General features: G+C 39.3%; 1 protein-coding gene across 2 annotated transcripts in view; it reads right to left on the reverse strand.

Annotated features, from left to right (window-relative positions):
• TFEC (transcription factor EC) overlaps window positions 1–24,880 on the reverse strand; it is a 129,285-nt gene that overhangs the window by 15,281 nt on the left and 89,124 nt on the right. For both annotated transcript variants that reach the window (XM_042466443.1, XM_042466444.1), the window contains exons 2-5: window positions 24,089–24,340; window positions 22,127–22,222; window positions 9,357–9,471; window positions 5,557–5,613 (exon numbers count right to left, since the gene is read on the reverse strand). In XM_042466443.1, the coding sequence (XP_042322377.1) occupies window positions 5,557–5,613; window positions 9,357–9,471; window positions 22,127–22,222; window positions 24,089–24,340 (520 nt within the window). The remainder of the gene's footprint in view (window positions 1–5,556; window positions 5,614–9,356; window positions 9,472–22,126; window positions 22,223–24,088; window positions 24,341–24,880) is intronic.

Here is a 24,880-nt window from a genome sequence, read left to right on the forward strand (position 1 = left end):
AAAAGAGACGCTTTTGGCAGCTCCTTTTCGTGCCCTGGAAAGGCCAGATCAGGGCCACAGCATATGGTTGCTGCAGCCCTAATCTGGTTCTAAAAGGGGCGGCTAAAGACCAACCCTTCGGGGCTGTCTGCACAGCCCCATAGTGAACCTATCATGTATTTATTATCATTTGTTATCATTTGGACTTTCAGATTAACATTTTTATTTTTTATTAGGAGTGTCTATGTATCATTCAACATTTTCATATATCAAAAAGCACCTAGAAATCAACTGACTCTTAATTGGATGAGCTTAAAAATGCAGGAATCAATATATTTCAACAATTTTGTTCTCTGTTGATGCTGTAAAATGCTCACTTTTGTTATTTATTTGTTTGTCCTTGTTTTATGGCACCGTTACAACAAATTATCATAAAAAGAACCTACAGGTCTGAAAATAGGCATTATGGGCACAGAGATGGGTGTCTGAAAGCAAGCTGGGGGAAATGGCTTGCTATATATAGTGGTGCTCAGTCTCCTTTTAAGAAACCCATGTGGCATGAGAACATGTATAAACTAAGACTTAATCCCATTAAAGTCAGTGGGAGTAATGCACAACCCAATTAAGCTAATATCATAAAATCAATCCATGCTTCGTCTCAGTTTGCTGGCTAGAAATGAAGCAAGGTACACTTAGAAACAGAATCAGAGAGGTGGAAGAGCCCATAATACCCATCTAGTACAAACTCCTGCCAACCCTTAGATATTTTTCACATGTACTGTAGTCAAGCCATACTATATTTGTGCATTTCACTTTCCCTACCTAAACTAGTACTTTATATTTATCCATGTTAAAATTCATTTTATTAGTTTTGGCTTAGTTCTCTAATCTGTCATGGTCATTTTGAATTCTGATTCTGTCCTACGGGGTATGAGTTATTCCCACCTTTGATGCCATTCACAGATTTAATAAACTTGCTCTCTACTCCATCATCCAGGTGCAAACAGAGCCAGGTGCAAACCAGGCCCAGACAGAACCCTCTCTCACCCACTAGTCACATCTCTCCAGGATAAAGAGGAATCATTGGTAAGTATTGCTTGGTCCCTGAACAGGTTATAAATCAAGCTAACGTTAGCACTATCTAGCCAGCATTTTACCTTCTTATCTGCAAGAATATCACAGAGGCCCAACCAGTACTTACCAATGTAATCAAAATATACTACACCTACAGCCTTCCCTTCATCTAACAAACTTGTAACTTTATTTAAAAATAGACAAACACATGCTGGGTCTTAGTAATCACAGCATTCCTTTGTATGTGCTCACACACTGTCCATTCAAATATCTATTTTAGAACCTTTTACTGGTACTGACATCCAGGTAACTAGACATTAGGGCCCCCCCCCCTCTTTTCAAAATGGTGACAACATTCATCCTCTTCCAGTTTTCTGGGACCAATAATCTTCTCCAAGAATTCTAATTTATTGTTGATGGTGGTTCTGAGATTACAACTGCAAGTTCCTTTAGTATCCTGGATGCAGCTGATTACACCATAGAAAATTCATTCAAAGTAGTTAAAAATTCCTTTACTACTTCTTTACCTGTTCTAGGCAGAAGTGTTCTTACTGCATCATTGGTTCTGTTTTCAACCATTAAAGATTAATTATTTCCTTGGAAGAAGACGGGAGCAAAGAGAGTGTTGAGAAGTTCTGTCTTCTCTCTGTCCTTGTTAGCATTTTACCATCTTCATGCACTAGCTAGGTCATTTGCTTGGGCTTCCTCTTACCCCAAATATAGCTCTCCCCCCACCCTGATTATTTTTAACCACTTTAGAAAACTAAAGTCATTCTGAGCTTTAGTTTTTGTGACTTCATCTCTACACGTCTGGTTTCCCTTTTCATCTGTATAACAAACCCAAGAGAATGGTCATTCCCACCTAAGGATCTCATTAGTTCCACTTTGTTGACTAGTTCATCCCTGTTGGTTAGGATCAAATCCAAAATAGTTGATCCACCTTGTTGCCTCCTCTACCTCTGAACAATGAAATTGTCTGCACGGCAACTGAGGAATTTGTTGGAGCCCTGGTGGCGCAGTGGTTAAATGCCTGTACTGCAGCCACTCACTCAAAACCATAAGGTTGCGAGTTCAATCCTAGCCAAGGGGGCTCAAGCTCGACTCAGTCTTGCATCCTACTGAGGTCGCTAAAATGAGTACCCAGATTGTTGGGGGAAATTAGCTTATATAGTTGTAAAACGCTTAGACACTGCTATGTCAGTATGAAGCGGTATATAAATGAAGCTGTTTTCTTTGACGTTACATTCTTGGCAGACTTTTACTTTCAACAAATATCTGGGTTGTTAAAGTCTTCTACTAATACTTTTTCTCTCTTTTTATGAATGTCTAGTCATTACATCTAGGAAGACATCACCCAAATCTTCAGACTGGCTTTGGAGTTGGTACTAGACTCCTCCCAACCTGTTTGCTATGCTTTGAGTCAAAGATCTCCATCCAAAAGGCTAGTCCTTCTTTCCTGTTTGGCCTGTTCTGTGGAATAGGTTATTATGTATTCTATTATGACATTCCAATCATGAGATTCATCCCACCAGGTTTCTGTGATGTCTATTAAATCATATTTGCCATCCTCTGTTAAGGGTGCAAGTTAGTTTATTTCCCATGCTCTGTGCATGGATATATAGACATTTAAAAGATTATCACACCAGCACTTACCATCTCTCAATCGGCTCTCAAACATCAAGGAAGTGTGTGTGTGTGTGTGTGTGCGCGCGCGCGCGCGAAAGCCTGGCACACTTTCTCATTGTCAGGGAATCATTGGCTCCCTCTAGCATCACTGAATCATTCCAGGAGAGGGAATTTCCTCTGAATGGAAACTTCGTGTTCAGAGGAAATTCCCTCTCCCTGAATGATTCAGTGATGCTAAAGGGAGCCAATGATTCCCTGACGATGAGGAAGCGTGCCTGGCTTTCACACACACACACACATACTTCCCCAACGCTTGACAGCTGATTGAGAGACAATAAGCGCTGGTGTGATAATCTTTTAAGATCATGGGGCATTCTTTCCAGCTCCTTCTTTGTTGTTCCTTTTCTGCCCACTGCTGGGTTTCTGTACTATCCCCCAAATTCCTCTTGCATCATTGAGGCCACTGCCCCAGTACTTGGTGTCCCCCTGCTTTTTAGAACACTGACATCCTTCCCCATGTAACAGCTAGGCTCCTAGCAAATCCACTCATACCAGCCTGTGTGAGCTATAAGCAATATCTTGCTAGAAGTCTTACTTCATGAAAGTGCAGTCCATGGTCCACAATGCCAAGCCTTTCATGGCAGTACATGTGCAGAGCCAGATGTTTATTTCTAGTATTCTCTCTCTTCCACAGGAATGAGTGAGGAAATATCAGCTTGTGCCCCAGGTTCTTCAGCTTCCTATCCAGAATCTCATAAACCCTTGGAACATGTTGAAGGCTATATTTTACAATATAATTTGTTCCCACATGGAGCAGAAAGAAGGGGTAATAGTGGATCTTTATTCCTTGGAGGCTGCACACCACTTGAGAAATCTATTAGTTCTACACACTACTGCTTCTGTTCTTCTCAGACAGGAATCACCTACCATCACCATACATTGCTTCTTCCTCTGAAAGTAGGCAGGGGTCATTGCATTCAGAGAACCCTCCAAAGTCACCTCCATGCTCTCTGAGGACTGAGGCTGCAGTCTTTTTTCCTATGTCTCATAATCACAGGATTAGGGCTTGGAATCCAAGTAGGGATTGGAATCAATTTTGTATCCCCAAAGTCACAGCATGGCTCCTAATAGATCTGCTTCTGTGTGTCACATTCTGCCTCTTGTATTTGTGAATTGTTCACTCCCCTAGAGGAAAGCCTATGTCTAGCTGTTCCAGGCGATTCTGCCCTACTCTTTCCAAAACAGTTTCATGTTTTCTGCTGCTCCAGAGAACAGGACCCGGAACAATGGATGCAAGCTACAGGAAATAAGATTCCACCTCAACATTAGGAGGAACTTCCTGACAGAAAGGGCTGTTTGACAGTGGAACACACTCCCTCAGAGTGTAGTGCAGTGTCCTTCCTTAGAGGTCTTTAAACAGAGGATGGATGGCCATCTGCCGTGGATGATTTGATTTGGATTTCCTGCATGGCAGGGGGTTGGACTGAATGGCCCTTGCATTCTCTTCTTGCTCTACGATTCTATGATTCTATGAACTTGAGATGTAGATGCACAGGCATCAAACCTGACTCACCATCTCCTCAAGCAGAACAATCAGCTTGCATTTGATGTAAATATACCCCCCCCATCATCTGGCAAGTAAATACATGGTCATCACCCAGATTCATTGTCTTATATACGTAGCAACACAGCATTCCAAGGTTGCCCCCATGAAACATCCCTGAAAAACACCCCCATAAAATGCTTTCTGTGAAATACCAGTGTTTCTCTTCCTGTTTGCTGAGCTTCATAAATGGAAGCAGCAGTTATATGTTTCACTTCCTCTCGGCAGAAACAGTGTCTCTTTAGACTATGTGCTCAAGTAAAGCACAAGACTCAAAACGAAAGCATATAAGCAAGCTTCTAAACAACTTAGCCAAACAATCAATCTTGAATCCAAAAGCAAAAGTTCACCTTCTTCTATTGCTCCACTTGATCATCACTGCCTACACTCATCCAAAGGAAGACAGGAGTCATACTTTTTAACCAGGTCACATCTTAGAGGCTATGTAAGGAACAAGGATATAACCCACTATACACTTGGACAGGGATCTAATATAGTGACCTGGGCTAATATCGCCAGTCTGCCCTAGTTTATTAAGAAGACTGCCCAGACTCCACATTTGGGCAATCTCACCCTGACTTTAATTAGCAATTAGAAGAGCAAATTAAATCTATTATCTTCTCCTCATAGCCTACTCCTTAAAGGAGTCTGAAGAGGTTCACTTAGTCCTGGATTCTCAGGAAAGCAAGCATTCAACCCTGGAAAACTGTCAAAAAGGACACCAACTTTTGGTAGCCTATGGAAGCTGAATCTTACTGTGCATTTACCTTCTAGGACAGAAGTGGGCACTTTTGAACCACTAGATATTTTGGACTATAGTTCCCACATTCTTGGATCATTATTCATGCAAGGTGAGGCTGTTAGGAATTATTGGTAGGAAACATATGAAGGACCAAATTTTCTGCACACTGGCAAGAGCAAAGAAAGAAATCCACAAGTCCAATGTCAATGCAGGTAACCCTGGCAATAGTCTGTTTTTCTCATCTGACCCTATGATACTAACTGGGAAAGACAAGTTAAATCCTTTGCATTTGTTCAGAACTAAGTTATATTTAACTTTGGTTGAAAACAGCATACTTTCTGAAAGTAGTTCGAGGGATATGCACATAAATTTGAAGAACATAATATTTTTACCTGCTATTTTTCTACAATTATGAGTTTTTAAAAAAATAAATAAGTGATCATATTTGTCAACTATTCTGTTACAGATGTCTAATTTTATGTACTGCCCACAAAACAGCAATTAATGTTAGGAAAGTGTTACATATACTCACTGAGATTATGGTTATCCTTTTTTTGCCTCTCCTTTGCCATTGCTCGTGTATCTGTTTCTGACAGAAAGCAAAAACTATTTTAACAGTCTTAAAACATAACTTCAGATACTGCTCTGGGTTGGAAATGGCCCTTTTCGTTGCACAGTGTTTCCAACAAACTTTCAGTAGTTTTATGTTCTAATGTTCTTAGATTTACAAAAGATGATTTTGCCATGTCCTTCAGTTCCCTGTTTGCTGTTTACAGCTTGTTCAGGCTGTGTGCACTTTTTTTTTTAATGTCATCATGCATTTTTAATTTTCAGAAACTGAAAAAGAAGAACATCGTATTTAGCAATTTTCTAATTTGCTGTACTTTAGGGCAGTCTAAAGTGAAACTGAGTTCCCCTTCCCATCTTGTAAGAGATAATCAGATTTCAAAATACTCATGGAAGGGGCAGGGAGGAAAGAAAACTCCCTCTTTGTTCCTTTTGCATAGCACTGATAAACTGTACATGGTTGTTAGCATTCTTTGGATTATGTGAATGTAACTTTTAAAGTTGTTAATCCATTAATACGGATTTTCGGTGAATAGATGCATTGTGAACCTTTGAGAGAGTCATTTGTGGCAACCTGGAACAAATTTAATGGAAGATAATTTATTTATATTATTGATGAGAAGCCAAAATGTGTGCAAATCTGCTATGTTTCCTACAGTAATTGGTTTTATTAGCAACATGATGTCTAGAAAAAATGCTTGTTACAAGTTGCCCAGCTACACAGCACTACCACATCAACCGAATCAAGTAGGCAGGGCAAGACCATGCAAAGTCAAGTGAGAAAATATTAAGCTCTGTAAAACAAAATAAAATGTCAGTATGTACTTATTTTCTCCTCTGCACTTCTCTAAATCAAAATGATTTTCAAAAGGCTCTAAGAATAGACTGAAATCATTCTTTCCTCTCTGAAGATACATGCCAAAAATATGGAAATAACATAACTTAATTTTATCACCATTCATTATTACTTATATATTATATGCAGCTTTTTCTCCAGTGAACTGAAAGCAGTATACATGGTTGTACTTATCCCCCACTTTATTCGCCCAACAACCCTGTGAGGTAGGCAGGGAGAGATTAAAAACCTGGCCCAAGAACAGTCCCTGTGGATTTCGTGAGTTAGTCCCAGTTGTACACCTTGCCCTCCACTACAAGTTCTCACTATGCTTATTGTCTGCCCACCCGCCTGCCTGCCTTCCTTCCTTTGATAAATAACAGCCACACAGGAGAGGCAGAACCAGCCTCACATTTAACTTTTTGAGTTTGAGTCTACTGCTGTTACATTTCAAAACTCCTGCACTTAATAATATAAGATGCTCTCCCTCTTACCTAAAGTCGTATGGTAATAGGGCCAATGCCATTTAGACTTTACAGGAAAAAAAATCTCAATATGAACCAAAGTTAAAATATGTATATCCCATAATGGGATACTGGAGCTGAACATTAGATATATTCTTTAGAGAGAATGCAATTATAGATGATTAAAACAGGGTGGAGAAGGAATAGCATTCAGAAGAAGGGGATTGTATGGCTCCTTCTAGCCATTTTTGTAATTTCAGAGCTTCTTCTGTCTCCAGATTTGTTGGCACAACAATAGAACAAGCTCTTTTTTCTGTGCCATAATGGGAAGCATAGAGAATCCATGCCTTGTTTCAGAGTAGACTCATGACATAAGCCAGGTTATAATACAAAAAGGTTTTCTCCAAAAAATTAGAAAATAGGTGTTTTTTTCTACTTCTGGTTGCTATGTGCCACTAAATCTTGGCAAAACACTGCAAGAGCAGACACAGAGTATGTGTTATGTTGGAGACCAACAGGGCACACACTATTGCAAGGCACTCCAGTGCCTGGTATAGGCCATTCACCAAACAGCACTGTCTCTGTCTCTTAGCCAGGCCTGAAAACAGACTGAAATGGTTCTAGAGACTGGAGATTATCGCACATGCTTTATCCTGTCGTTTTTCTAATTTAACTTCAAAGACAGGTCTTATCATATTCTCCTGTATACAGCCTGTATGCAACCCAGGCTTATCCTGTAGCTTTTCAAGGACGGGAAAACAATGGATTAAAGTATGTACGATAATCTCCTTGTCTCATATAGTACTGTGCCCAAAAACTGTATGTTAACCAGTAGTTATCCAATATGATGGGCTTTTTCAGCAATGGTCTTATAAATGCCTCCTTTAGGCATGATGGAACTCTACCTTCTACCTACTTAGCCACTCTCCCTCTAGCTTTTTAATAAATCAGGAAAAGCAAGGGAATAATATACATCTAGTAGGCCTCATTTCTCCTGGTCACCTCCTTTTAAACTTTTTAATTGTATTTTTCCATTTATTTTTATTATCATTAATAGTTTAATTCTATTTCAGCATAGATCTTTGCCTTTTTTTGGTTTTGCTTTATTTATTTTAATTTGTGACCTATCTTGAGTCTTGGTCTGGGAGAAAAGGCAAGGTATAAATAAAGATCATCATGATAATCTTCTTTGTTATTTGAGTAAGCCATATGTGAAGCTCCCCTCTTTCTCTTTGCACCAATAGCACTTTGTATTCAGTCTTTCTACTACCCCCCCTTTTGCTTGCTACGTTCCATCACCCACCTAGCTACCACCTTTTCAATTGCCACCACAGATCTGTTACCCTCCGTGCACCCTCTTTCTCACTTATCATGACTCTTTGAAGTCCATTTCTCAGCTACGCTCAACATTTATTTTGTATTTTTGGTTTATGGGTTAGGATTGAACTAGGACTTGGAAAATCTACATTGTAGTCTTCATTGAAACATGAAGCTCACATATTGATCTGATGTTAGCTTTCTCTCTCAGACTGACCTACTTCACAGGATTATTACAAGGACAAAGTAGGGGGGATCTTGTATACCACATTGGCAGGAAAGACAGGATATAACTGAAACTGATAAATAAGGAAAACAATAAAATATTGCATTTAATACTGGAAGAAGAATGGAGAATCTTGAAATAGAGGCATGCATGCTCAGTCCAACTGAACTCTTTGTTTTTTATGATCACTAAAACAACTTTAGTATAGACTTTAATGATTTGATCCATGACTTTGCAGAAGCAAAAATAATTATGGCTCATTTCTGAGGTAAGAAACTCTACTACAAAATTTCTTTTAGTAACAAAAATAGAGCCAGTGTGGTATAGTGATTTGAGTGTTGGACTATGACTCTTGAGATCCAGGTTTGATTCCCTGTTTGGTTATGGAAACCCAATGGGTGAAATTAGGTGAGTCATACACTCTTGAGCCCCACCTGAGGGTCACCTTAGGCTTACCTTAAGTCAGAAAGGACGTGAAGATGTACAGCAATAACAACAAAACAATGCAACAATATATTCATCTTTTTCACACAAAGGCATATAAAATATGTATATGTGAGAGGAGTATTTATTTATTTTCTACACCACTACTCCAACAATAACTCTCTCGCACACACAAAGGAGGGCCCCTTAACTGGGTTCTCTCTCAACATCTCAGTATCTCTCTTTGTGTGTTTTGTTTGTTGTTGTTTTCTGGCAATGTATAGGGCAGGGGCATGAAGCTCACACATTCACTACTGCTGTTGAAGCTTGTCCCAGGATCTACTGCCTAGGTTTCCCTCCAGAATTCTCCCTCTGTGCAACACTAGGCAAGCAAAAGGTTGTTTGGGGAGAAAGGGGTAGCCACTCTGCATACATCACAAAGAGTTGTTCCCAATGAAAAGTGCTATTATTTTCAAAATTATAAGACAGAAGTAGTTTACCTGTGAGTTCTCTTTTAACTGGCAAATTAGATGAGCAGGAAGTATTGGTAAGGCCCATATTAGCAGCTGGCATTCCTTGGTCACTGTTGTATATGTCCAGAATGCTACTTGAAAGCTTCAGGAAAACAGAAGGAAAAGAGAAAGAGAGAGAGAGAGACGAAATAAAGTTAGGAGTGAGGGAAGCAAAATAAATTCATGATTTGTAAGGTGAAAAGCATATGTAGACACTTAAGAACAAAATTCTTTTTCAGATGCGTATTCATGTCTTAATCGCAGCGGGAGCTGCAAATATGCATCTAAAGACAGACTTCGCCCTTATCTTGTATAAAATAAAATTAAATGTTAAGGGTCAAAGACTGCCATTGTTCCGTATGCAGAAACTTGAGTGAGGCTGATGTGAGTTTTATATGCAGAATGATGCCTGGTTATGGCCCCTGATGTCTGATTTTGAATTAATGCCATAGCATATTTTCCAATAACAGGATTACTGCAACTACACTTCAAATATGAGTTAAGTTGAAAGGGAAAATAACCTTCCTGATCTTACCTGAGACCCAAGTGGATTCTCAACTATCTCCCTGCACTCAAAATTCATTTCTGAAATTGTTTATGCTTCAGACAGCATACAAAGGAAGAGACTTGGCAATGCAAAACATCTTTAAATGAGACTGGACAGAGCACTGGAGACTATGCTGTGGGCAACTGCCTTACAAGGGCACAGGGATAAATTAGAAAATTTGTTCTCCATTTGCTATGCATGCTTAGATTTTGTAACCGGCCGTATAGTAGGTCCATTAATTTCTAATGTGTAATATGAAATCTCTCAAAACAGTTGATTTCAGTCTGTAGATATTGCTCAGAGTTTTCTAAATAAGTTTCAAATTTACAGTGTCCTTGGCTTTATATAAACCCTCACATTATGAAAGCTTGGATCATAAAGAAATTCTTGAAATAACAACAGTTTTAATGTCTGAGATTTCTCCTTCCACAGATACAGACATCAAATTCAACACTATTTTGTAGTGATGTACGCAAAGGAAAACACATGGGGCAGGACACAAGATTGTGAGTTCAAAACCAGCCAGGGGCTCAGGGTCAACTCATCCTGGCATGCATCACTAAAATTAGTACCCAGCTTGTTGGGGTCAATTAACTTACACATTGTAAATCACTTAGGGAGTGCTCAAGTGCACTGATAATGGTATAGAAATGTACTTGTTATTGCTATTTGTATACAAGTAAAAATATAATCCAATATTTGTTGATACAGATAAAGGAGAGGGTATTGGTGGGCACTGGGGGAGGGGGTTGAAAAGAGTAGGAGTTTTTGGTGGAGAATGTAGCCTTTGAAAGTCTCCCAGGAATCCAGTGCAGTCCAGTAGATGCCAAAAGTTGCCCACCCCTGAAGCAGACAGTGTAGATCCTCTCCATAATGTATACATAATGTAAAAGGAGATGGGTGGCCAGATTTGCCATTCCTAGCCCCAACTGTGCATTCACTCAGTTACCTACAACAGGCGTAGTAAGGAACTCTATGCATTCTTGATCACATATGAAGGACAATTGACCCTCTGTATCCATTGATATTTTTATCCACAGATTCAAGCATCTATGGCAAGAAAATATTGTGTGTGTGTATGTTCCAAAAAGCAAATCTTGATTTTGCCATTTTATATAAGAGACACCGTCTTACTATGCCATTGCATTGAATGGGACTTGAGCATCCACAGATTTTGGTATCCACAGAGGGTCCTGGAATCAAACCCCAGCAGATACTATGGGCTCACTGTATACATGTAACTTAAATAATACTAGTATGCGCATAACTTCTTATTTTAAATGTTGGACATACTATGGACACCATGATGGACCTGGCAAGTGCAGTCATCTCAGCCTAAATTGAATGTTGCATTAGTGCCCATCCACTAATGGAATAAGACTTGCTTCCCCACTTGCCACCTTGTGTAGCTTTCTGCACCATCTAATAACATAATGTGAAGGGTTTTTCAGGACCTCAGAGAGGTTTGAAAGGCCTGTGGAAGGCTGTAGGAAGGGCAGGTTTTCACCTCCCTGCTAGTTCTGAAGATGGAAATAATTGCTTCAGTCAAACTCCCCCACTGGATCCTACCTCATACTTCTATCTCCACATACTCACTACTCAAGAATAGTACAGAATGTACTGCGGCTCCAAAATGTGCCAGATTTCAGTTTAAGCAGAAAGAGCTCATGGCACCTTAGAGAATAACACATTTATTCTGGCATAAACGTCTCCAGACTAGACCCCACTGTATCAGATACATGAAGGATAATCCTAAACCAGCAAGTCTATATCCACAGACAGTGGACATGTGGATGTCTGTGAGAAGGTAACTTGGAAATGAGATACAAAAAGACAGACAATTATATAAAAACAAAATAGTTACAATTTAGAAAGACTATGAACAATACAGATTAGGGAAAACACAAACTGGAATTGCTAAAGAAGTTTATGAATAGTCCCTGCAAACAAAATTACCACTCTCCTCGTTGCATTTTATTTCCTTTGCTCTCACTGCTGTTTTTGGTCTCCACTCCGATCATGTATCTGTATCCCTACCAAATTAGGATTAAATTTCACAACAAAAATCAATGCTCGCATTGTGGCTAATATAGTGGTAAACAACAAAGCTGCACTAAGGTAGGGAGCAGAGCAGATTCCACATCTATTGTACCACAACTAGAGTAGCTCTATCTCTTACTGAGCTGATGTTGGAGCCTCATTTTCCCAGAAGATTCAGAAGACAAAGTATCTATTAATGTCAGTATTAAAAAATAAAATAAAAAGTCAAGCAATTCAAGATTAGTACTATACTGATTTGTCCATTACTCTCTTGCTCTAAGGATCAAAGGTAACTTAAATACAGATGTATTGATATATTTACATCCATCAAAAACATCACTACTCACTAACGGATACAAGCAAATAGCCATCCAACGAAACCTGGAAAGATACATAAATAAAAATATTCTTCACATTTACAATCTGGAAACTACTGTACTTCAAACCATTGGATACCGGAAAGTAATAACGTACACATAAATGAAAACACGTATATAGAGAGAGGTTGTACCTTTCTGTTCAGTGCATTTTGTTGTCTTCATTGTCAGTGACCACTGATCTACAGATAACTCACTCTTCCCCCTCCCTCTCATAAAGGATAAATCATTTTGCTCAGTGCTGAGAACTACACTAAATGATTAACACAGCAAATGGTTAACCAGACAATACAATGGCACTTATAATGGAAATTCCAGAGGAAAGACGAATATAGCTTAGATTCCAGTAAGCATTTCTGAAAAGGTTATTTAAAAACCTTAATAATCACAGAAGATCACTGTTTTAATATTTCATTTAAATGAAATACAGTGCTTCTCTTCATGTGAATCCTGCCTGCATTCATTTATGTACCCATTAAATTGAAATACCTAGAGATGGCAAAAGACAATTATAAAAATAATATTCCTGTTATTACTTAGCATTTTTCATAATCATCTACTTTTTCTTACAGAGCTTAATGGCAGATATGATTACATCTGATTTTCCTCTCACAACACAAATCTATGAGGTAGATTTGGCTGTGGAACAATGAGTGGCCCATGTTCATCCAGTAAACTTCATGAAATAATCACAATGACCTAATTTCGTTTTCTGTCAACAGTAAAACTGACAGCAGCATTAGACTCAACCTTACCTTCTTTTTCAAGATCTGAAAGCTGTTTTTCCCCCTATAAAACCAGTCTGGTTTCAATCAGCCCTGTAAGTCTTTCCAATTCTTTGTCCCCTTGGTTTATTGCTGTAGTGCTTCACTCTAATCTACTCTTAAGACAAGTCCACACATGGACCTTTATCATTCAATGACTGCAATATCAAGTGAGTGGTCCATGATCAAAAGATCTATCCTCTCAGTTGGCATCCTGGAGGCAGTTTACACATCTGGCTGAGCGATGATATTTCAAGGAGCAGCATGCATGTATGAAATAACCCTTAATCCTTGGAATTTCCTTTAGTGCAGATATGGGATCTATAAGGCCTCCAAGTTTTGTCATACTGCAACTCCTCACCACTGACTATGACTGGTTATTGCTGTGGGGATGTGCAGTCTGACATCTGAAGGACCACATGATTCCCAGCCCTACTTTCAGTAAGGCCTTTGATGAGATCCCCATAGCTGGTTGACTGAGTGAACCCAAGGAGTGTTCAACAATGGCTCCTTATCCTCCCAGACAGAAGTGACCAGTGGAGTGTCCCAGGGTTCTGTCCTGGACCCAATGCTGTTCAACAGCTTTATCAGTTTACTTTCATGATGGAATAGAGAGCATATTTATCAAATTTGCAGATGATACTAAATTAGGTGGGGTTGCTAATACCCCAGAGGATAAGATCAGAATTCAAAATGACCTTAATAAATTGGAAAGTTGGGCCAAACCTAACACAATGAATTTCAACAAGAAGAAATGTAGGATACTACACTACAGCAGTAAAAATGAAGTGCACAGATATAGGATGACTGACACCTGGCTTGATAGCAATACATGCAAAAAGGATCTACGACCACAAGCCGAACATGAGTCAGCAATATGATGCAGCAGCTAAGAAAGCCAATGCAATTCTAGGTTGCATCAATAGGAGTATAGTGGCTAGACTGAGGAAAGTAATAGTACCATTTTATTCTGCTTTGGCCAGGCCTCATCTGAAATACTGTGTCAAGTTCTGGGCACTACAATTCAAGAAGGATTTGGACAAGCAGGAGCATGTCCAAAGGAGAGCAACCAAAATGGTGAAAGGTCTGGAAACATGCCTTGTGATGAGTGGCTGGGTATGTTTAGCCTAGAGGTTAAGAAGTGGTAGCCTTGTTTAAATATTTGAAGGGATGTCATATTGAGGATGAAGCAAGCTTGCTTTCTGCTACTCCAGAGATTAGGGCCTAGAATACACAGGCCAAAAGAAGCAGCTTCTGGCTGCTTTAGGGGTATGGCATTTAGATGATGCATACCCCCAAAGCAGCTGGAAGCCACTCCAACACCTCAAAAAGGAGTCTGCCACCACTGCAAAAAGGAGTCAATTTAAACTGATTCCTGGCTCATGTGGCTTGAGAACTGTGGTGGCAAACCACTTTGGGAGCAGGCCGTGCAGTTGCCATGGTCCTGGCCCAATCCCAGCCAGAGCAGCTTCTGGCCACTCCTTCCTGGTTGTCTGCTTCAGCCCTAGAACATGGAGCAATGGATTTATGCTTCAGGAAAAGAGATTCCACTTCAACATTAGGAAGAACTTCCTGAGAGTGGAGTGTGGTGGAATCTCCTTCTTTAGAAGTTTTTAAACAGAGGCTAGATGGCCATCTGTCAGGAGTAGTTTGATTGTGTGTTTCTGAACAGCAGGGGGTTGGATGGGATAGTCTTTGTGGTCTCTTCCAAGTTCCAACTCTATGATACTATGATTCTACTCTAGTGAGAAAGGGCTGAGGGATGTTGATAACGACCATGGAAGGGCTACATGAATTCATCGTACATGATGAGGAAATTGAAATGATCAAAGTTTTCCCGTACTTTGGATCAAACACTGATCAGAATGGAGACTGCAGTCAAGAAATAAGAACAGGAATGGGAAGGGCAGGAAGTGCAAAGATATAAAACTGAACACTAAAAGTTAGGATCACCCAAGCCATTGTATTCCCCATCACTGTACAGGTGTGAAAGTTGGACAATGAAGAAAATAGATAGAAAGAAAATCAGCTTATATGAAATATGGTGCCGGAGTGCTGAGCATACCATGGATGGTCAAAAAGATAAACAAATGGGTTCTAGAACAGATCAAGCATGAACTTTCCCTGGAAGCCAGGATGACTAAATTCACGCTGTCATACTTTGGCCATATCATAGGAAGGCATGCCTCTTTAGAAAAGACATTAATACTAGGACATAAGGAAGGTGGTACAAAGAAAGACTGCATGACAAATGGTTGGATGTAACTAGGGAGGTCATGGGCCTGGACCTCCAGGACCTGATTAGTTTGGTGAGGTTGGGGGGTCTTGGAAACATCTCATTCATAGGGTTGTCATGAGTCAAAGCAGACTCAAAGAGAGTTAACAACAGCAAAGAAAAACTCAGCAGTAACTTCCTTTTATGTGGCTTTACGTTTAGTTGATTCAAGTACTCATTATAGTCAATAAATTAAAAAAATAACACAGAATCAAATAGACCATCTGAGGACAGCAGTTCTCAGAGCCCAGATTGCCCCAATATTAAATATGAAGAAAGTATTCTGTATGGTTGATAACAAAGTAGTTGGTAAGGTGACAAGTGTCCAGGAGCAAGGAGAGCATATTAGCAATCTACAATTTAAACCTCAACCATATTGATTCATTTTTAAGTGCAACCATCACTGAAGGTGACTTAATAAAGTTTAAGACTTGCACTATTTTCATCTGTCAAGTAGATGGCTGAAATTAGAAGCACGTTCTCATTCATTTCTTACATTAACTAAAATACAATTTGTTCAATGTTTGTTTCATTTTCTTATCATTTACTTTTTGGTTTATTCAGTATAACTAGCCAACACAGATTGGTTTAATCTTTGAAGCTTGCAGATGAACTAGAAAATATGCATTGACTTTTGCCGTTTTAATACAAACTGGTCTATTGCCACTCATGCAGATACTTCCACAATGAAATCAGAGCTATCAAAAGATATTTCCTCTTCTAAATTGAAGGTAAAATTGTGCTATTTCCCATGTACCTTGCCATTTGGCCTTGTGTATCAAAACTGCTGACAAACAGAAAGGCTGAAATACTATGTCTAATCACTAGCTGTGGTTGTTTCACAAATGACGTTGAAGAAACCTTATTTGTTGACTATCTCAGTTCTCTATAACTTAACTGCCCATCTATAAGATCTTTTATGTTCAAGATAACATTGAGAAAGCAACACTTTATAGATTGATGACACAGTAGGCAGATGAATGAGGGAGGCAATATCTGAAAATTAGAACTTCCAAGAGGCCACTACTAAAGCTACATGAAATAATACAACTGTCGTGTCTCCATTTTCTGGTGAGGAGAGGACATGATGGTAAACAGCTCCTTAGTAACTACCAAGTAATCTGTTTCCAGGATGGTAGGATATCTCAGTGCCAAGTCCCTAATTATGTGTGCATACACCTCATTTCCAGAAGAGCACGTTTATTTTGTAGGTAGAACTGGCATTAGAAACAGATAATTCTTTTAAAAAATAAAACCTTCCCAAAACTGGTTCTTTAGAATGCCTCCTCAACCACATGAACTTGGATTGTTTCAGGCCTTTCCTGATTTGTTGGATTTGTATAGCAAGCAATAAACCCTTCCATCATGAATTGCCTTTTGCCTGTGTCTTTAAACAGGACACCTATTGCCTCCCAACAAACAACTCATAATAGAATGAAGCTTTGAAAATTATTTTTTTTGGTATTACAACTCCCTAAGTCCCCCATTCTTCATGGTCTCTGATTATACTTTATGGGGGAAGCTAGAACTTAGAGTCTGGAAATCTTTTTGACTACAACAGAGAGGTGTTCTGAGATAGCTGTTATTTCCAAAGTTGTTCATGGAGATAGCCTCTTTAAAGGACAGAGACAGAACTCTGAACCTTGAACTTGATAATCTATTGTCATGCTATGCCATAAGTCTCAAATAAGTGACTATCTATTTGAGAGGTATGGCCCAACGTGAAAGTAAGTGAACACTACATACCTAATGTGCGGAGTATTTTATGAGAAATACATTCTTTTCTTTTGAAAGATTAACTAACTCCATCCTTCTCTTCTCTATCTGCTGTCGTCGTCTTTTTTTTAATGTATTGCATGAATTGGTTAGTCCCATCACATTTCTATTTATAAGTGACTGGCAGCTCCAGAATAAAACCTGAGCACTTTAGCAAGGAACGCTTTCCTTCACAGCTTTCACCTACCTTTCAAAAGGCAGAAAGCTCAACAGGAAGGAAAGGAACAGCCTTCCTTCAGTTCCTTCCAAATTACCACAGAATATACTTCAACTGCATATATTCACCAGTCTCTTCAGATGGCGTTTACAGAGGAGCTTAAGGAAATGGACCAGCCCAAAGACATATATGTAATGTATAGCCTTCAGACACACCTGCAAATGCCATAGAATTATGGGGATCTGGGGAATCAGGGGGGGGAAAGGTGCTGAAGACAAATTAACATGTATCATTACTCATGTGTTCACCAACTATGAGTCATGAGTCAGTCATTCACTTAAATTCTTCCCCATATTATGGAGTGAGATAGCCTGTTGCTTGGTTGACATCAATTTGAGTTTTAAAACTAAATAGATTTGAGTGTACTGTATTAGATTGTTGCAGTGCAATCACAGAATCATAGAATAATAGAGTTGGGAGAGACTGCAAGAGCCATCCAGACCACCCCCTGCCATGCAGGAAATCCAAATCAAAGCATCCCTGACAGATGGCCATCCAGCCTCTCTTTAAAGACCTCCAAGCAGGGAGATTCCACTATACTCTCAGGGAATGTGTTCCACTGTCAATCAGCCCTTACTGTCAGGAAGTTCTTCCTAATGTTGAGGTGGAATCTCTTTTCCTGTAGCTTGCATCCATTGTTCCGGGTCCTAGTCTCTGGGGCAGCAGAAAACAAGCTTGCTCCCTCCTCAATACGACATCCCTTCAAATATTTAAACAGGGCTATCATATCACCTCTTAACCTTCTCTTCTCCAGGCTAAACATCCCCAGCTCCTTTAGTCGTTCCTCATAGGCCATGGCTTGCAGACCCTTCACCATTTTAGTCACTCTCCTTTGGACATGTTCCAGTTTCTCCACATCCTTTTTAAATTGTGGTGCCCAGAACTGGACACAATACTCCAGGTGGGGCCTGACCAGAGCAGAATATAGTGGCACTATTACTTCCCTTGATCTAGACACTATACTTTTATTGATGCAGCCTAAAATTGCATTGGCCTTTTTAGCTGCCGCATCACACTGTTGGCTCATGTTCAGTTTGTGGTCTACTTGGACTCCCAGATCCCTTTCACATGTAGTTTCATTCAGCCAGGCCATCCTATATCTGTGCATTTCATTTTTCCGCCTAAGTGAATACCTTACATTTCTCCGTTGTTGAATTTATTTTGTAGCTTTGGCCCAGCTTTCTAATCTATCAGGTCATCTTCTGTCCTCTGGGGTATTAGCTATACCCCCTAATTTGGTGTCATCTGCAAATTTGATAAGTATGCCCCCAATTTTGTCCTCCATGTCATTGATAAAGATGTTGAATAGCACTGGGCCCAGGACAGGACGCTGTGTGTATATCTGTGTGTCTGGTTAGTTCCTTTCTGGGACCCAATTCTTCATATCAACATTTTCAAAGCTGGCTTGTGTTGTTGTACACATTTTCTTGTTCTCACATTCGCATCATATCTAAAGAGGAAGTCCAATGATGTGGCATACTTCCACAGGAGCAGTTATTTCTCCTCAGATGGACTTTGAAGACCGCTGAGCTCAGTATATATTATGTATACAGTTCCTCCTCCTATGTAGTTTTGCCTTGGATGACTGGCCTAAGCTGCAGGACACAACTGGTGATATGTCCTAGTCCAAATCAAGCTTGCTTCTATGTACAGATGCCACAATCCCTTGTAGTTTATGTCTGTCAGCCATGTATTCTGTCAGGCTAAGGAATCTGTGCCCCTCCAGATCTCTGCAAACTATTAAGTATCATTATTCTTCATCACTGGCCAAGCTGGCAGGGTTTGATAGGAAATAAAGTCCAACCACATCTGGAGAGCCAGAATTTCCACAGTCCTACCTTATATTTATTTAGGTTGCAATCAATATACATTACCCTGGAAGTAAGTCTATTGGAAGACTTATGTATAGGACCACATGTCATGTTGCAAAGAAAGCAACTGATAGATATAGATAAAGAATATTTATGGCAAACATTTTTTAAAAGGGTGTACTTTTAATACTGTTTGCTTTTTTCGTACTTTTCTAATTTTAAAAACAGAACCTATTAATGAAATGGTGAACAATGACCTTTGAGACTTCCTTGAACTTCAAGCATAACTTAGCTTAAAATGTGTTTGACCAAGACTTTGTCTTGATGTAGCATTTTCCGGTTACTACAGATAAGCAAGTAGAGTTGTTAATATTTACTCTCGTCTTTTCCCAGCAAAGATGTGTTAAACTTTGATGATCATGGAATTACTGACTAGAAATTGCTTCTACAAACTACACTAGCTAAAGTGTAATGAAAACAAATCTGAATCTGATAGCTGAGCCTAGAAAGTCAAACTGGCTAGATCTTAGTTTCTATATATGTGGGAGGGCTGTTTTATTTATTGGTCTTGTGGCTGTGGCTGCTGCTACTATTTTTATGTGGCATCAAGTCAGCATTGATTTATAGCAACCCTATGAATGAGAGACCTTGAAGACAACCTGTTATAAACAACCCTGCTTAGGCCTTGCAAACTAAGGACTGTGCCTTCCTTGACTGACTTGTAATGTGGTTTTCCTCTCTTCCTAGTGCCTACAATTGTGGAAATTGTAGTTTTGTTGGACATTTAGCCTTCTCAGTCAGAGAACTCTGGTGACACAACAAACTAAAAATCCTCAGATTCCATAGCATTGACCCATGGCAGTTAAAGTGGTGTAAAACTGGATTATTTCTGCAGTGTAGGTACAGCCTGACTACCAAACATTATTGTCTTTTCCAGTGAGTCATGTCATCTCATGATATGGCCAAAGTATAAGAGCTTCAGTTTAGTTATTTTGGCTTCTAGGGAAACCACCCTTGATATGCTCTTATCTTTTTGATAGTCCATGGTACTCACAGAACTCTCCTGCAGCAAAACGTTTCAAATGAATTGATTCTTTCCTGTTACTCTCCATCACTGTCCAACTTTTACATATATACACAGACATTTGTAATACTATGGAATGAGTGATCCTGACTTTGGTATTCATTGATACATCTTTACACTTGGGGATATTATCTAGTTCCTTCATAGCAACCTTTTAAATCTCTTTCTGATTTTTACTGTTTTATAAATTCATTTGAAATTTATTACATTACAAATTTTGTGAATCCCTTTCAGTGCCCAAGTGGAGGGGTAAAGGTGTTAATAATATAGTTATAAATTAATGTTATAACATAAAAATATTCCATTGTGTACTTCATCATTTAAATATTTGACAAATGTGAGCTTCCAAATCAAGCACTGTTCAGTGCATAGACTGGGCCTATTTCATTTGGCTTTATAGCATTTTCCAGTTCTTGCTGAAATTCTTCTAACCTAAATCAATTCCTGATGGTCAGGATTGCAAACTGTTTATTATTTTGTCATGTTCTATTAAGTGATTTACAAAATGGAGTCTGGACCACCAACCTCAATGCAGATTTGAGTCACTCTGATCTGCATACTGGCAAGAGTTAGACCTGCTTTTTCTGAGCCTCTTGAGTAGTAAAAATATTTAACTAATAATTATTACATTTATATAAGATCTATAATAGTGCAAAAAGTTATGCATCTGAATAAGAGAAAGATAAAGATTTTTAAAAAATCATATCTGCTTGTGTACAGTTAGCATGGGCAAGTATCACTTTCCATTGCCCATACCATCAATATACACTTCACCTGTGAAAATGGCATTTTTCTCAGGTAGTCTCATGGAAAAGCAGAAAATAGGAAGTAAATGTTTATAATACTGAATTACATAGAATCATAGAATCATAGAATAATAGAGTTGAAAGAAAACGCCAGGGCTATCCAGTCCAACCCCCTGCCATGCAGGAAATCCAAATCAAAGCATCCCCAACAGATGGCCATCCAGCCTCTGTTTAAAGACCTCCAAGCAGGGAGATTCCACTACACTCCGAGGGAGTGTGTTCCACTGTCGGACAGCCCTTACTGTCAGCAAGTTCTTCCTAATGTTGAGGTGGAATCTCTTTTCCTGTAGTTCTTAACTAAATTCTTACAGTTCTTACAGTTCTTAACTAAATTTTGGTTCATTGATAGAAGACAGTGGGCCATAGTGGATGGGCAGGAAAAAGCGGCTTGATCCTGCTTTTTCCAAAAGCATGTTGAAACCCCACTGTCCGCACAGCCTGCTCCAAGGAAAACCATGGGCAGACTACATGGTGTGGTGTCAAGTCACACTGCTGGATAATTTTTTGTCATCTCCCCACCATACATGTGCACCATCACACAAACATATTACCTGCAACCCCCAAATACCTCCAACATACCATCTAGATGCCATTCCATTGGATAGCCTCTCCTTTGATTGGCCACACAGTCACACGTGCAATGCTCTGCTGGTACAGGACATTGGTGCATCAGTGTGCTGGTGATACATTGGTGTGCCCCCATACATGCCCCTCCACCACCTTTCATGCAATGCCCCCTGTTGGACTATCTGGTTTGTGTATAACATGATTATATCCTCTGGTTTTGCCATATTTTCATTTATTTGTTTTGCCACAGCCCTGCACTGGCACTGGGCTATTTATACAGACGTGAAGATGCACATTTTGCGAGCTAAGCCAGAGTATCCCAGCTTTTCTTTTCTTCTTCTTTTTTTTTTGGGGGGGGGGGGGGGCTTTGTTTTTCTACCCTGGAGCACAGCTTCTTTTCGGTTTCCACCCGCTTTGAAAGTGTGTGTCATGTAAAAGATGCTGGAAGCTATTTTATTTTACCCATTTGTTTCACCCCGTCAACAATTACTTACAGTTCTTTGCATAAGCAGTGGTGCTTCAGAGCAACTTATCCCTTCATCATTAAAACTTGATTCCATGTTGATTATGTCATCAATAACATCTTCCATCTAATAAAACAAGAGTTATTAGTGTATGGTTAATAGAGAAGCTCACTGTTTAATTCTATACATATCAACTCAAAAGTAAGTCCCAATGACTTCAGTGAGGGCTGACTGCCAGATAACAAGGAATAGGACTGCAGTCTGGAGCAAACGTTTTATCCACAATATTACATCAAAAACAAGTAACGCAATGCATCTCCTTTCTTAAACCCAAATAGAATGGGTCTTTCACACTACTTGGGTGGAAGATTACTTAGGAAATGTAAGTTCTTTGGGAAAACAGCATGACAACTAAAAGGTGTTGGTTTTTTTAACTACTTACTGATTTGGAAAAATATTTTCACACATGTCCCTTTTTTCTGGTGACTTTTGTGAAATGCTTACAAAATCATAGAGTGCTCTCACTTGCTCCCTCTCTCAGTTAATGGTTTTTGTGTTAAACTATATCTGTGTGGTTTGGTATACAGTAATTTTATCTCATTCACTAATGCTCCCTGATTATCTGAAACTGCCCATATGATTAATCCAGAAAACATTTTCCTTCCTCTCAATTCACTTCTTTTGCCCTCACAAATACCATATTACCAAAAGTATTGGTCATATAGCATTGTGGCAGTATCTATATTATTTGATCGCTAATCACCTAGCATCATCCACATGTCAAATTCAGGCACAAATAAGTTGTAATAACTAAAAGACAAAATAGTGTAAGAGAAGATGGGGGGGGGATCACTTCAACAAAGACTACAAAAACAAATATCCTCACAATCAAAGCTTTTTTAGGAAACAGTTCTGTCCTTCCAAAATTAATATTTTTGGCACACAAACTGAGACAGGAGAATAGTCATCATAGTGCTGTAACTGAAAGCCTCAGATTATGGCAGTGAGGTTTTTCAATGGCAGATAGCACCATGAGCCTGAAAATGGGGTGACCAAGCAAACCCAAGACTTTCCTCTTCACATCCTGAAACCACCCCTAGACTGGGAAAGGAAAGGTTTCAAGTGACAGCCAGAAATGTATTTATGCTTGCATAATATGGACCGTTATCTAATAAGCATAGAAGCTGAATTATATATAAACACAACATCATTATTCACTGCAACAAGAGGTTCCTACAGTATGAAGTTAACAAAGATTTCCCAAATAGATATTTCATCCAGCATAAAAGTCTATATGTATGTGTATAAATGAAGATGATAATGGCCCCATACAGACAGGCCAAAATAAAGCTGCTTCGAGTCACTTTGGATGTATGCTGTTTAAATGATGCATGCGTCCTAAGAGTCCAAAAGTTGTGCCAAAGCTGCTCTCCGGTCCTTAGGACTGGATCATGGCTTTGGTGTGGCTTCTGGACTCTTAGTATGCATGCATTATTTGAACAGCATACCTCCGAAGTGACCCGAAAGAGCTTTATTTTGGCCTGTCTGTATGGGGGCCATTGTTATTGCTATCAGAGTTGACAATGGTAACATGATTTCAATGTACAAGCTTTCATGTTTTATTCAATCAGATTATCAGTTGAAGTATAACTTAAAAGGCCCCATACAGACAGGCGAAAATAAAGCTGCTTCAGGTCACTTTGGAGGTATTCTGTTCAAATGATGCGTGCATCCTAAGAGTCCTAAGGACTGGAGCTTGGTTTTGGCGCAGCTTCCAGACTCTTAGGACACATGCATCACTTATACAGCATACCTCCAAAGTGACCCGAAGCAGCTTTATTTTCGCCTGTCTGTACAGGCCCTTATAGTTAACCTTAAAATGAATGCTGAACAATCTGGGAAGCTTTCTCCTTCCCGCATGTTGTCAGCTCCATGCAATTAGGCAGCCAACACCAATAAAGTCTTAGATTATTTTACAACTATATTCCATACCGCATTTTCATGTTCTCCTCCAAGAGTTAGTAACTTTGTCACTGGACTTCCAGAAGTGCTGATATCACTGGTAGGAGGCATATGCCCGCTCCTTAATGTGGGTGTTACTCCTGAAGAATGTATTGAATGGGAATGAGAGAGAGAGAGAGTTTGGCTAGATAACTTCGTATCCAGGGTTAGGTACTGCTTCACTTGATGCCTCTGAGTTTGCTGAATGTGATACCTTGTTGGATTCTCCAAATGGGTCTGGACCTATAAAGTCAAGAAAGTCATAAATTGTTGTTTGTTTGTTTGTTTGTTTGTTTGTTTGTTTGTTTGTTAATATTGTGTCTTTCCTCTAAGGAGCTCTAGCCAGTATATATTACCCTTCTCTACATTTTTACTTTACAACCCTGTGAGGTACGATAGGTCTACATGACTGGCTCAAGGTTACTCAGCGAAAATCAAAATCCAGTGGAGATCTAACCCATCCCAAGTCCCTTCCACTAGTCCACAACACCATATTGTCTCTTTTAATCTTACTTCTTGTTTTGATCTTAATATATAAGATAATATACACTAGCTGATATGATCCACAATTTTTCCAAGTCAGAATCTACACCTACCCAGGGCCATAATTTACATACAGGCATATTGGCTTAACTGAATAAAAATTATCATTATTGTCCCCAACTAAATTAATAGAACTATACTCATAAGCAAACAAAACACCTTAGCATTTTAGAAATTCAAAACATTCAGCCTTCCCTGGCTTCTAAATCAATGATTTCTCTTATACAATTACTTTTCTAC

Source organism: Sceloporus undulatus, chromosome 5, assembly GCF_019175285.1.
Source record: "Sceloporus undulatus isolate JIND9_A2432 ecotype Alabama chromosome 5, SceUnd_v1.1, whole genome shotgun sequence".
Taxonomy (NCBI): Eukaryota; Metazoa; Chordata; class Lepidosauria; order Squamata; family Phrynosomatidae; genus Sceloporus; species Sceloporus undulatus.